Consider the following 14321-nt stretch of genomic DNA (forward strand, 5'->3'; position numbering starts at 1 on the left):
ACACCCTCAACCCCGACCACAAGTCCCAAAAGACCACAAGCAGGCCCACTGGGATAGCCCCATAATGGAAAAGACTGTCACAGCAATGATTGACAACGCTGATGCTGAAAACAAAGCCCGCCTCCTAGCGGTAACAGCACCCCACGCCGGGGATTTTTTATTTGCTGTGCCCAATGCAGCCCTGGGAACTCGCCTCAGTCATGACGCTCTCCGCATTGGAGTTGCCCTTCGCCTTGCCGCCCCCATCCTCACCGAACATAGGTGCATCTGCGGAACTGCGATGGCAGACCAATATGGTCGTCATGGTCTGGTATGTCGTAAATCACAGGGTAAAATTGCAAGACATGAAGAAGTCAACGACATCATCAAGAGGAGCCTCGCCACAGCCCGCTGCCCGGCACAAAGAGAACCACACTTATCCAGACCTAACGACCCTCAGAAGCGCCCTGATGGGGTCACCTTGCTACCTTGGAAGGATGGTAAGCAAGTGGTATGGGACTACACGTGCGCTGCCACACTGGCCAGTACCTACCTCCACTACAGCACACGTGAAAGCGGTGGTACTGCTTCTTTCAGGGAATCGCAGAAAATTATTAAATACAGAGGTCTAGCACACTGCTACAGCTTTGTTCCGATCGGCTCGGAGACCCTCGGTTCGTGGGGAAAATGTGCATTGAAGTTCCTGAAGGAATTGGGGGACAAATTGATCAGCGCTACAAAAGACCAGAGAGCAAAAAGTTTCTTGTTCCAGCACCTCAGTGTTGCGATTCAGAGGGGAAATGCCTGTTGCGTCTTGGGCACTAGTCCAACTTCAGAGGAATTCGAAGAAGTGTTTGACTTGCAACAATGATCGAACCCGTCTGTGACATTCATCAATGTTTCCCATTGTTGTGTTTTTCAAGAGATCCATAACCTTTAAGCACCTTTTTGCATTATTATTTTTGTATCAACCCATGTATATCTTGTAACCATCAAATGCATAATAAAGCACAAAAAATAAAAAAGGAAGGGGGTGGTAGGAGAAAGGCACACAGAAACTGTATTGGAGGGGATCTAAACATTCCCTCTAATGCGTTATGCGTGGTTTCCTCCGAGGCTATGGGTCCCCCTTCTTCCAGCTAGAGGTGGTACTCCCTTCCATATATATACACAGTATTTTTATTTATATATATATATATATATATATATATATATATATATATATATACAGAGCACCACTTGGTTTCCGAACCCCTTGGGGACGAGACCCGTCGGTTAACATGTAAGTTCGTATACGAGAAATAGAGGGGAAAAATAAACTAGAAATGTAAAAAGAAATTTTTCCGAAAAATTTATGAAAAAAACTCTAGGGGAAAAAATCGTCAGGTTCATGGCGTAAATGCGACCGTGTTTTGTTTGTACTCATCAATAAGTGAAGTCCTGATCCGCTTTATAAAAGTCCTTAATTGTTCCTAACTGATTATTAAGACATCTGGCAAACATCCTCTGGATGTTTCCTGCCAGCCTGCAGGCACATCCTGCCTAAAATATACGATGATGTACTGTACATTTAAGAAACAAATCTGGGTCACAGGTCTGTGGAGTGTGGTTAGGCTTACGGAGTCAGCCGGTCCCTCCCCCACCACAAACACACCTCCCCCTCTCCCCCCACCACCGACACACCTCCCCCTCTCCCCCCACCACAAACACACCTCCCCCTCTCCCCCCACCACCGACACACCTCCCCCTCTCCCCCCACCACCGACACACCTCCCCCTCTCCCCCCACCACCGACACACCTCCCCCTCTCCCCCCACCACCGACACACCTCCCCCTCTCCCCCCACCACCGACACACCTCCCCCTCTCCCCCCACCACCGACACACCTCCCCCTCTCCCCCCACCACGGACACACCTCCCCCTCTCCCCCCACCACCGACACACCACCCCCACCCCTCACCCCAAACCCATACACACACACACACACACTCTCAAAGGTCACGTGGTTCACAGTTCACTTCAACACCCATATATCGCTTCCTGCCTGCCTGCCTCCTTCCCACCCTGCCAGCCTGCCTCCTTCCCAGCCTGCCTCCTTCCCAGCCTGCCTGCCTGCCTCCTTCCCAGCCTGCCAGCCTGCCTCCTTCCCAGCCTGCCTGCCTGCCTCCTTCCCAGCCTGCCAGCCTGCCTCCTTCCCAGCCTGCCAGCCTGCCTCCTTCCCAGCCTGCCAGCCTACCTCCTTCCCAGCCTGCCAGCCTGCCTCCTTCCCAGCCTGCCAGCCTGCCTCCTTCCCAGCCTGCCAGCCTGCTTCCTTCCCAGCCTGCCTGCCTGCCTCCTTCCCAGCCTGCCAGCCTGCTTCCTTCCCAGCCTGCCTGCCTGCCTCCTTCCCAGCCTGCTTCCTTCCCAGCCTGCCTCCTTCCCAGCCTGCCTTCTTCCCAGCCTGCCTCCTTCCCAGCCTGCCTTCTTCTCAGCCTGCCTCCTTCCCAGCCTGCCTCCTTCCCAGCCTGCCAACCAGCCTGCCAGCCAGCCTGCCTGCCAGCCTGCTTCCTTCCCAGCCTGCCTCCTTCCCAGCCTGCCTGCCTGCCTCCTTCCCAGCCTGCCTGCCTGCCTCCTTCCCAGCCTGCCTGCCTGCCTCCTTCCCAGCCTGCCTCCTTCCCAGCCTGCCTCTTTCCCAGCCTGCCAGCCAGCCTGCCAGCCAGCCTGCCAGCCAGCCTGCCTGCCTGCCAGCCTGCTTCCTTTCCAGCCAGCCTGCCTCCCCCCCCTGCCATCATGCTAACGGGTAGTGTGTGTTAGGCTTATCTTCGGGAATGAGCCGGTCTCACCCCCACCACCAACAAACCACCCGCCCCCCTACATCCCATCTCTCAAGGTCACGCGGTTCAACCTCGTGACTACCACTCACTCCCTGCCTGCAAGCTAGCCTGCCTGCCTGCCTGCCTGCCTGTGCCTGCCAGCCTGCCTTTCCCTCCCTAATTCTCACTACTTCCATCCCTTCCTGCCTACCTCCTAGCATCTCTCCCTACCTCCCCCTCCCTCTTAGCATCTCTCCCTACCTCCTAACATCTCTCCCTACCTCCCCCTCCCTCCTAGCATCTCCCCCCCCCTCATTCATACTGCCTCCCACCTAAGTTCCATCGTCAATCCACCCACCAGTCAGCCATCACTGACGCAATGGGTGCATTTGGAGCCAACATGGTGCACAGATGTTTCTTGATTGTGCAGATATGTAAAACAAAAGCACAGAATGAACATTCCAGCCTTATGGCAATTCAAAATAATAGGAATAATAGGCCGTGAATCTGTGAAGTCACAGTGGGCAAACTGGACCATCGCCCACCCACCACAACAAGCCGGCGTGACGCTGGGCGGACCCCTTCCTACCCGAACTTTGTTCGGGTAGCATGACTCCCCAACCCCAATCAGGAAACTGGAAGTTTCGGATAACTAAAGTTCGGAAACCAAGTGGTGCTCTGTATATATGTATATGTATATATATATATGTATATGTATATATATATATATATATATATATATATATATATATATATATATATATATACACATATATATACATATATATATATATGTCGTACCTAGTAGCCAGAATGCACTTCTCAGCCTACTATGCAAGGACCAATTTGCCTAATAAGAGGAATTTTCATGAATTAATTGTTTTTCGACTACCTAACCTACCTAACCTAACCTAACCTAACTTTTTCAGATACCTAACCTAACCTAACCTATAAAGATAGGTTAGGTTAGGTAGGGTTGGTTAGGTTCGGTCATATATCTACGTTAATTTTAACTCCAATAAAAAAAAATTGACCTCATACATAATGAAATGGGTAGCTTTATCATTTCATAAGAAAAAAATTAGAGAAAATATATTAATTCAGGAAAACTTGGCTTATTAGGCAAATCGGGCCATGCATAGTAGGCTGAGAAGTGCGTTCTGGCTACTAGGTACGACTAGGTATATATATATATATATATATATATATATATATATATATATATATATATATATATATATATATATATATATATATATTTATATATATTTATATATATATATATATATATATATATATATATTTATATATATATATATATATATATATATATATATATATTTATATATATTTATATATATATTTATATATATTTATATATATTTATATTTATATATTTATATATATTTATATATATATATATATATATATATATATATATATATATATATATATATATATATATATATTTATATATATTTATATATGTCGTACCTAATAGCCAGAACGCACTTCTCAGCCTACTAATCAAGGCCCGATTTGCCTAATAAGCCAAGTTTTCATGAATTAATGTTTTTTCGTCTACCTAACCTACCTAACCTAACCTAACCTAGCTTTTTTTGGCTACCTAACCTAACCTTACCTATAAATATAGGTTAGGTTAGGTTAGGTAGGGTTGGTTAGGTTCGGTCATATATCTACGTAAATTTTAACTCCAATAAAAAAAAATTGACCTCATACATAGAGAAAAGGGTTGCTTTATCATTTCATAAGAAAAAAATTATAGTAAATATATTAATTCAGGAAAACTTGGCTTATTAGGCAAATTGGGCCTTGAATAGTAGGCTGAGAAGTGAGTTCTGGCTACTAGGTACGACATATATATATATATTTATATATATATATATATATATATATATATATATATATATATATATATATATATATATATATATATATATATATATATGTCGTACCTAGTAGCCAGAACATATATATATATTTATATATATATATTAGTATATTTTGGTAGCAGTCTTTCCTGTAGACATATATTATTAAATATGACCGAAAAAGTAAGATTAATAATTCTAACACGAATTTTCTCAATCTTTCGTACATTACGCTTCACTGTTGGAGGTAAATCAAAAATCACTTCTCCAAAATTCATTTTTTTATTTCTAGTCTGACGCGACACGGGCGCGTTTCGTAAAACTTATTACATTTTCAAAGACTTCACAAATACACAACTGATTAGAACTTACGTCTCTCTGATATTATATCTACATTTTGAGTGAGGTGGGAAGGATGATGTGGCATTATCAACACAAGACAGAACAGGAGGGGATATTAATAGGGTATTAAAAGTATCAACACAAGACAGAACAGAAACAATGGGTATTGAATAGAAGTGTTTGTAGAAAGCCTATTGGTCCATATTTCTTGATGCTTCTATATTGGGGCGGAGTCTTGAGGTGGGTAGAATATAGTTGTGAACTATATTCTACCCACATCCCAATAGGAGAATCTGTCTGGGTAAGTTCACTGTCATCTTCCTCATCAGTCTCGTCAACAGTCAATTAAGCTAACTTCATGTGGTCTAAATGTTCATTTATATACTCTCCTGTTACCAAGTTCTTAAGTCTGTACTTGTTACCTTTGATAAGCTCGGTTACCTTATATGGACCCAAAAATTTCTTAGTTAACTTGTACATAGGGCCAGACCTGTGTTGGTTATGTATCATTACTACAGATCCAATAGTTATTTTACTGGGTTTAGCTCGTGCATTCCTTGCTAGAGTGAACTCGGCATTTGCTTTGGACAGTTGTTCTCGTATTTTCTTAAATACTAGCATTTGTCTATGCTTCACTTGAACAAAATCATCTACGTTATATAAGGGAGTAGGAGGCAATTATAATGGGCAATTATTCTGAAATCTGGATCATTCACAAATCCGGATCAGGTCCAAAACATAATCCCAATTTGGAAAGTTCACTTAATCCCAATTATATATTCATATATAATGAATATCAGTATTCTCTGAATACTTTTTATTTTCTTCTCCGAGGCTATGGGTGCCCACATTGGCACCAGAGGTGCCAATGTGGGCACCGACCTGCCCTCACAAACTTAGAAAAAAAAAAAAAAGTTGAATGTAATGAAACGCCATTTTCTGGGTGAGTCCCGGAGGCTCCCCGGAGCTATCCATGGCTAATATGGATACCCTAACTATTTTGCATCAGTCGATGTGGGTGGAGTTCTAGGCCTACCGGGGACCACGAGCCAGAACCTGGCCCCCTCTGAGAGGCACGGGGAGCAATGGCCCATAGAAATGCACATGTGATTTGGAGCATTCTATATCTGCCATAGACCGGGACAGGCACCCAGAAAGGTAAGCGCCACAAAACAAACCCCTATTCTGGTTAACAACAAAAATCGTAAAAAACGAGTGGACAGAACTCCCCCAGGAAAACGAACTAACAAGCATGACGTCACACGAGCCGTGCCGCATGTCTGCGCAGCTCCCCCCTCCCCGGGAGGGGGAAGGGGGAGCCCCAGACCCTCGCACCGGTGATCCCCGCCCCCAGTTCTGAGGCTGGATATCAAAACCGCGAAAAAACCCGCCGACCGGAGGGCGGGAGGGTGCCGGGGAGCCTCCGGGACTCGCCCAGAAAATGGTGTTTCATTACATTCAACGCTGGTTTTCTGGGGGGAGCCCCTACGGCTCCCCGGAGCTACTTCACCAAAGACTACCTAAGAAAACAAGGGGACATACCCAGGAGGCGGTCGGTGAACCACTCCTCAACACGAAGTCGAGACAACAACCCAAGGACCCCTCCGGAAAGCAGCAGGCCCATCATTTGCCAGAAAAAGGGAGAACGGTTGCAGACGAAGAAACCTATGACCACGACCATAGGAGCCAAAAACTACCGCGCCTGAGAAGAGCATGAAGCTCTGCCACACGACCCCCCCAGAGGCCAATGCTAACATAAAAGGAGAGCCGAGGCAAAGCAATCCTGAACCCAAGGAGCGACAACCACCAAGGAGAAGAAAAACAGGAGAGCACACTGTCCAAAGACCAGGACGGCACAGGCAGTGCATAAGAAGGCCAGAGGTGAAACAACGCACGAGACAGCCTGCAAAACTGCGCAGAAGGAACATCGATACCGAAAGCAAGCAGCAGAAACCAAGGTGCCAGACCCAGGAACGGCCCCAAGCACCTCTACATCCTCCGCAAGCCAATATTACGACAGCCCCAGGAGGGAAAAGAAAACGAAAGGACCAAAACCAAAATGCCACAAGCGTGCAAGTCCACCGTCACAAGTGCAGCCGACAGGGAAGGAGCATAAGCCCGCATAAGGAGCCACCCCACAACAACATCCCGCAGAAGGGCAGGAGCGAAAAGACTCATTAAGAGGACCAAAATCACCCCCAGGAAAATGAGTAGCGCTGAGACAGCGCAAAGAGAAGAGATATGCACAAAAGAACAAGAAGGCCAAACACCCAGAAGCTGCCGGGAAGAGAACCCACAAGCCCTAGAAAGGACCGAAGGGAGGCTAAACCGAATGACGACAGACGTACCAGAAAAAGGGAAGGAGCAAAACCGTCCCGAACCTTCGAGAACAAAAAGAAGCAAACACAAAGGACGAAGGCACAAAAATCCCATCGCACCCGAAACCAAAAGTCATGCAGAAACCCCAAGAAGAGGGGGACATGACGGAGAAGGCCCGTCCCGGAAAAAACCAGCGTTGAATGTAATGAAACGCCATTTTCTGGGTGAGACCCGGAGGCTCCCTGGAGCTTTACCGGCTGATATGCTAATGTCAGACTTTGGCATCAGTCATGTGTATGGAGTTCTAGGGCCTACCTGGGACCACGGCCAGAACCTGGCCCCATTCACCTTCCTTAACAGCAACTCTAACCCAAATATTGTATCAGTACACCATCAATTTATATGCACACAAAATCAGTTTACATATATTTATCAAAATATGTAAAAATGTGTATTGTATTATTTTATAATAAGAAAAATCTAGACAATTTTGTGATAAAAACAAAAAATGGGCAATTATTCTGAAATCTGGATCATTCACAAATCCGGATCAGGTACGAAAATTAATCACAATTTGGAAAGTTCACTTAATTTCACCAATGCCAATCTTGAAGGGTTCTAATACTGTAACCCCTCGATTATCCGGGATTCAAACATCCGGAAAACGCCCTTATACGGCCAAAATCGTTATCGGATAAAGTTATCACAATATCCGGCCAAAATGGCCACAGGAACCGGATAAAAGCTGGTTTGGCCGGATGAAAATACGGCCATACCGTATTAATCCCGTCTCTGGCTCTAGACGCATGGTGGAGGAGGGGGGTGGTGTTGGGAGGGTGGGAGGGGTGCGTCGGGAGGGACCACCTGGGTACAGGAATTACCATTAATTTTAGAACAATTAATCATAGCCAAAAACAAATTAAATAAGTACTAGTAATTATGTAATAACAAATAAATAAGTTTCCTAAAAGCATTGTGCACAGGCTGAAGTTTCCTTCAAAAATATTGTGAATTTTTTTCCTCCTGGCGGCTTACGTAACGTGCTATAGCTGCCCCACCCCAAGTGGACCCGTCCAACACTGGTCAACCCATGTGCGTCCGTCCCTCGTGTTATACACAGTGCTGCGCCATTAGTGAAATATTTTTTTAAATAACTTTTTTATTTTCATAGTAACTTTGAACATTTTTGGCCAAGACTATGTCTGGTAGCAGCATCAATCGTTCTGGAGGTGTTAAGAGGAAGAAAGTTGTCCTAACAATTAAAGACAAGTCACTGTTATACACCTCAACCAGTGCGGCCTCACAGTGTTGCGCCATTAGTGAAATATTTTTTTAAATAACTTTCTTAATTTTCATAGTAATTTTGAACATTTTTGGCGAAGAATATGTCTGGTAGCAGCATCAATCGTTCTGGAAGTGTTAAGAGGAAGAAGATTGTCCTAGCAATTAAAGACAAGTTACGTGTTGTTCAACAAGTGAGGCGTCACAGGCAGCCAAGCGCCTTCAACAAGTGAGGCGCCACAGGCAAGCCAAGCTCCTTCAACAAGTGAGGCATTACAGGCAAGCCAAGCGCTTTCAACAAGTGACGCGCCACAGGCAAGCCAAGCGCTTTCAACAAGTGACGCGCAAGCAAGCGCCTTTAACAAGTGAGGCGTCACAGGCAAGCCAAGCGCCTTCAACAAGTGAGGCGCAAGCAAGCGCCTTTAACAAGTGAGGCGTCACAGGCAAGCCAAGCGCTTTCAACAAGTGAGGCACAAGCAAGCGCCTTTAACAAGTGAGGCGTCACAGGCAAGCCAAGCGCTTTCAACAAGTGAGGGCATGCAAGCGCCTTCAACAAGTGAGGCCTCACAGGCAACCCAAATGCCCTCAACCAGTGAGGCTTCAGCAGCTGGCAGTCAAAACTAACTTAGCTTAATGAACTGTACAGTAATTTTAAGTGTTAATTTTAGTGTTGTGTTAGTATTGGTTACGTAAATTGTTAAGAATTCTTAACTTCAAGATGTGTGGCATCAATCAAGAAGACGAACACCAACAAGGTAAGTTGAGGTTTCTAGTTGCATATTTAATAATTGTATGTGGCAAGGCAATTCAAATTATGTTGTTTGTAATATAAAAATAGTTGGAAATGGTCACTTTTGGACTCGTAGGTGAAAAAGTACCATTATCCGAAAAATGTGATAATCCGGCTGGGGGTCCTTCCCATATAGTCCGGATGATCGAGTGGAGACAGTACACCCCTACATTGAATAGACATTTTATAAAATAACATTGGACAATATTTAATTTATTCATATTAAGATTAAATAATTACCTGAAAGAATCTAGACGTGCAACTGGCAATTTTGGATGACATTCGTCGCAGTTTTTCTTGCAGCTGAACCCCTTCTGCACAGTTTGTTAAATTCTCAATATTGGCTACAGCTAACAGGCTGTTGATTGTAGCCTGGCTTGAATGGTACAAATGAATGAATCGCTTGGTAAGATCTTCATCAGATAGTGTGTGCCCCGGCTCTGTTATGTGATCCCTGATATGCTGAAATTTGTATAAAAGAAATAATCAATCATTAAATCTATTTTCCTTCACTTGCACCAAAACTTCCCACCTGCCCTATAGCGAGTCTCACTTAAATGCTATTGGTTTCCAGGACATTCAATGTAACCTTTAATTTTAAGTTTATCAGGAATATAAATCCAGAATTGTTGAATTATTTACATTATTCCAGGTAGCTAATCTGTCATTACCTGGGATAAATCTTGCAGATTACAAGGATTTTCAGGTTACTGGACTGTGGATTACCAAGCATCTACTGTATTTTAGGAAAAAAACCAGCATTGAATGTAATGAAACGCCATTTTCTGGGTGAGGTTATCTTGTGATGATTCTTATCTTGTGATGATTTCGGGGCTTTTTAGTGTCCCCGCGGCCCGGTCCTCGACTAGGCCTCCACCCCCAGGAAGCAGCCCGTGACAGCTGACTAACACCCAGGTACCTATTTTACTGCTAGGTAACAGGGGCATAGGGTGAAAGAAACTCTGCCCAATGTTTCTCGCCGGCGCCTGGGATCGAACCCAGGACCACAGGATCACAAGTCCAGCGTGCTGTCCGCTCAGCCGACCGGCTCCCTACCGTGAGACCCGGAGGCTCCCCGGAACTTTACCGGCTGATATGCTAATGTCAGACTTTGGCATCAGTCATGTGTATGGAGTTCTAGGGCCTACCGGGGACCACGAGCCAGAACCTGGCCCCCTCAGAGAGGCAAGGGGAGCAATGTCCTATAGAAACCCCCGTGTGGTTGGAAGCATTCTATGTCTGCCATCGACCGGGTCAAGCATCCAGAAAGGTAAGCATTCCAAAACAAACCCCTATTCTGGTGAAAATTGCTACCTAAAGCCGAACTAGTGGATAGAACTCTTCAACAGAAAACAAGGAAACTAGTATGACGTCATACGTCACAACGCCGCTGTCTGCGCAGCTCCCCCCTCCCCGGGAGGGGGAAGGGGGAGCCCCAGACCTCCCACGCCGGCTATCCACCCATCAGTTCTGAGGCTGGATGTCAAAACACGCGAAAAACGCCGACCGGAGGAAGGTAGGGTTGCCGGGGAGCCTCCGGGTCTCACCCAGAAAATGGCGTTTCATTACATTCAACGCTGGTTTTCTGGGGGGAGCCCCGTCGGCTCCCCGGAGCTAACTACCCACAGAGGAAGGTCAAAGGGACGGAACCGGGAGGCGGACACCACGCACCCCCCAAGGAGGCGAGACAACCGGCAGCAAACGCCAACCCAAGGCGCCACAGCCCCGAAAATCCGGGAACAACACGAGAACCACGAGCAGCAAGGTCCCTGCACGAACACCAAAAATCCATGCCCGAAAGACCGCAAGGCCACGTCGCCCAGACGGCAGCGAGAGCAGCGAAGCCACGAACGCCACAGGCATGAGGGAAGAACACAGGCAGCTTAGCCGCAAGAACACGGCTGACCACCCGGGACACTATCACCCGCGAACCAGGAAGAACAGAACCGGATCAACACAAAACGCGCTCCGGACCCAAACGCCGTGGCACGCAAACAACAGCGGAGGGCCGCCACTGAACACAAAACACGACACACCCCCGGCCCGACCAACGAAGCACCAACAACCCTGGACCCCTCCAGAATGCAGCAGCCCACCCCGCACCAGAAAAGATGGAGACTGCTGCCACCAAACAACCAAAACGCGAAAACCGAAGGAGCAAGAAAACTCAGCGACTCGACCCCCAGAGGCAAAGGCCCAAAGGAAAGAGCCGACGAAAAAACACACCGGAACCGAAGGGGCACTACCAACCGAGCAGAAGACAGAGCACGCTGACCAGAGACGAGGATGGTGCAAGCGGCGCACGAACAGGCCGGAGGTGAAACGACGCACAAGACAGCTGACTAACGGTGCAGAAGCAACACCAAGACCGAAAGCAAGCTGAAGCGGCTCCGCCTGCGCCGCACGAAAAGAGGCGACAGTATGTGGCAAGACGACGGCCCCCAACCCCCACCAGAAAACCAAGCCGAGAGTAAACCAAGCTAACAAGAGTAGCCACCTAAGAAGGGACAGGAAAAGGAAGGACCGCCAAAATACCCCATACTGCCGCCAAGAGAAGCACGCAGGTGGGACACCTACCACGAAGCCACCCGACCACCAACCGGAGGCGAGACCGCGAGGCAGAACATAAGCAGCCCCGACAAGGCCCCTCCGACCCCAGGAAAAAGGCGGAGCCGCGAGAAGATCTCAGGCGCGACCACCGAAACCCAGGCGGCACAAGGAGATGGAACGTCTGCCGAACAGAAAAACACCCCAAAGCATGCAAGCCCGCCAGGAGTTCAGAAACGACGGGTCTGACGCGAGACATCGCAAGAACCCCCCCCCCAAAAAAAAAACAAAAAACAACCGGCAGGGCAAGCTAGGAAACCAAAGAAGGCGGAAGGGTCGCCGCCAGAACAGGACCCGAACCAAGGGGCACGAACAACTGCAAAAGACCGAGACAAAGAAGCACATCACAGGACACAGGCTGACCAACCCCTAAGAACACACGCAGAACATCCCTGCTGCAGAGGAGGCAGGAAGAAAGAGCAGAAGCACAAAAACCCCAGGAGAACAACCACGGGTGGACAATCAGGCTGGGACAGAAAAACCCCCACGCAATCCCCAGGCACAAAACGGCAGCAAAGTGCCACTCCACAACCGGACACAGGAACAAGGACACGCCACCGTGAAACACGGTACCAATGCACACGTGCAGCAGCAGCAACAGGCACCACTGCCACATGCAACATGTAAATAGCAACTCCCTTCTGCAAAGGCAGAGAACGGAGCAGGCAGACCCCAGACAGGGCCAACGGAGACACGACAAAACCCAGCAGGCCCAGAAACCTGCACCAGGCGACCGACGGCGGAGAAACACCGCTCGATACCTGCTGGATGAGGTACTGGGAGCCCTTTTACACCTGAAGCCCGGCCCAAGGCCAGGCTAGACCGGCCAGAGGGTGGCCCACCAGGCAGCTGCTAGCAGTAGTCCACCGGCCCACATACCCCCACAACCAGGACGGGCCGGAACTGCCATACGAAAACAGGCCAGTGCGCCCTGGAAGTCCACGGACGAACCAGCAAGAAGGCTTATGCTCGCAAGTAGGTCGTGTAACAAGCACAGACCTCTCTGATGGTAATACAGTGTTCCCCAAAGGAGCCAATAGCACCACTGCACTCCACTGGTACGATCCCGCAAGTTCTACCAGATAGGCGGGACCCAAGAGCCAGAGCTCAAATCCTGCAAGCACAGCCAGGAGCCTTACCAGGTGAGTACAGAACCAACCCTACAACCCCCACACCTCACAACATTAAAAAAGGAGGGTCCCCTGAATGACTCCAGCATGGGTTGGACATGCACATGAGGGGGACCGGAAGGGGTGAGAAAGGGACAGTCACTGGTGTGCGAACGGTCTCAGTCGTACAAAAATATACCTAAATAAAGACAGGTATATAAACACCGCCGCATCCAGCACCCGGCCAAAAGACGCCAGACCGCAGAAACTCACCTGGCGAATAGTGGCACGAACTTGACACGACTCAACCGTGCCCAGAAGAACTTGGGAGCACCGCCAGGTGAAGACGCCAGAGCCGGACCCTGCCGGACCCGCAGGAGAGCAGGGAGAGGCGAAGGAGGCGGTCCACACCCCTGACACAGGGAAAACTGCGGTGTCCTCCCCACAACTGGGAACCAGGACACCCCCGGCGCGAAGGGGCACATACCGCAGCCAGGGAGAAGAACGAGAGGCGAAGCACTGTAGCAAAAAGGGCGCAAAACACCAGCACTGAAACACCGCCCAGACCAAAACAAACTCCACGGCGCATGCGCTTAACACGCTGGCCGAACCGCACACCCTCCCTGCGGGAAGGCGCCAGCCAGGACTACTGCACGAGAAAAGTAGCCAAAAGAGGAAGCAGGAACAATAAAACCGGCCAAAGAAGCAAAGAGCCCAAAAGAACCAACGGCGAAACCCAACCGGGCGACAAGTAGCCCAACCGGGCGACAAGTAGCCCAACCGGGCGACAAGGAGCCCAACCGGGCGACAAGGAGCCCAACCGGGCGACAAGTAGCCCAAACGGGCGACAAGTAGCCCAAACGGGCGACAAGTAGCCCAACCGGGCGACAAGTAGCCCAACAGGGCGACAAGTAGGAGGAGCCGACAGACGTTCCAATAATGCGGGAAGTAACGAAAAACCTTCCCGTACCCTCGAGAACACAGAAGCCAACACTAGTCCCGAAGGCACACGAAGGCGCAGGCGCACCCGAGATCAGAAGTCACGCAGAACCCCATCGAACGGGGAAACATGACAAAAACACCGTCCCAAAAAGGGGTGGGAGGAAACATCCACCCACAGGACGGAACCAACTGACTCAAAGGCCAAGGAACCGAGCCCGGGGAGGGGCCAACGTCCAACAGCACGTACGGCGAGTGGGGAGGAAAGACC

The 14321-nt window shown here is 48.5% G+C and overlaps 1 protein-coding gene across 1 annotated transcript in view; it reads right to left on the reverse strand.

Annotated features, from left to right (window-relative positions):
* LOC123767096 (kinesin-like protein KIF14) overlaps positions 1-14321 on the reverse strand; it is a 474367-nt gene that overhangs the window by 99010 nt on the left and 361036 nt on the right. Inside the window, 1 exon segment of the mRNA XM_045756600.2 lies at positions 9636-9857. Coding sequence (XP_045612556.2) covers positions 9636-9857 — 222 coding nt within the window.

The sequence above is a fragment of the Procambarus clarkii genome, chromosome 53, assembly GCF_040958095.1.
Source record: "Procambarus clarkii isolate CNS0578487 chromosome 53, FALCON_Pclarkii_2.0, whole genome shotgun sequence".
NCBI lineage: Eukaryota > Metazoa > Arthropoda > Malacostraca > Decapoda > Cambaridae > Procambarus > Procambarus clarkii.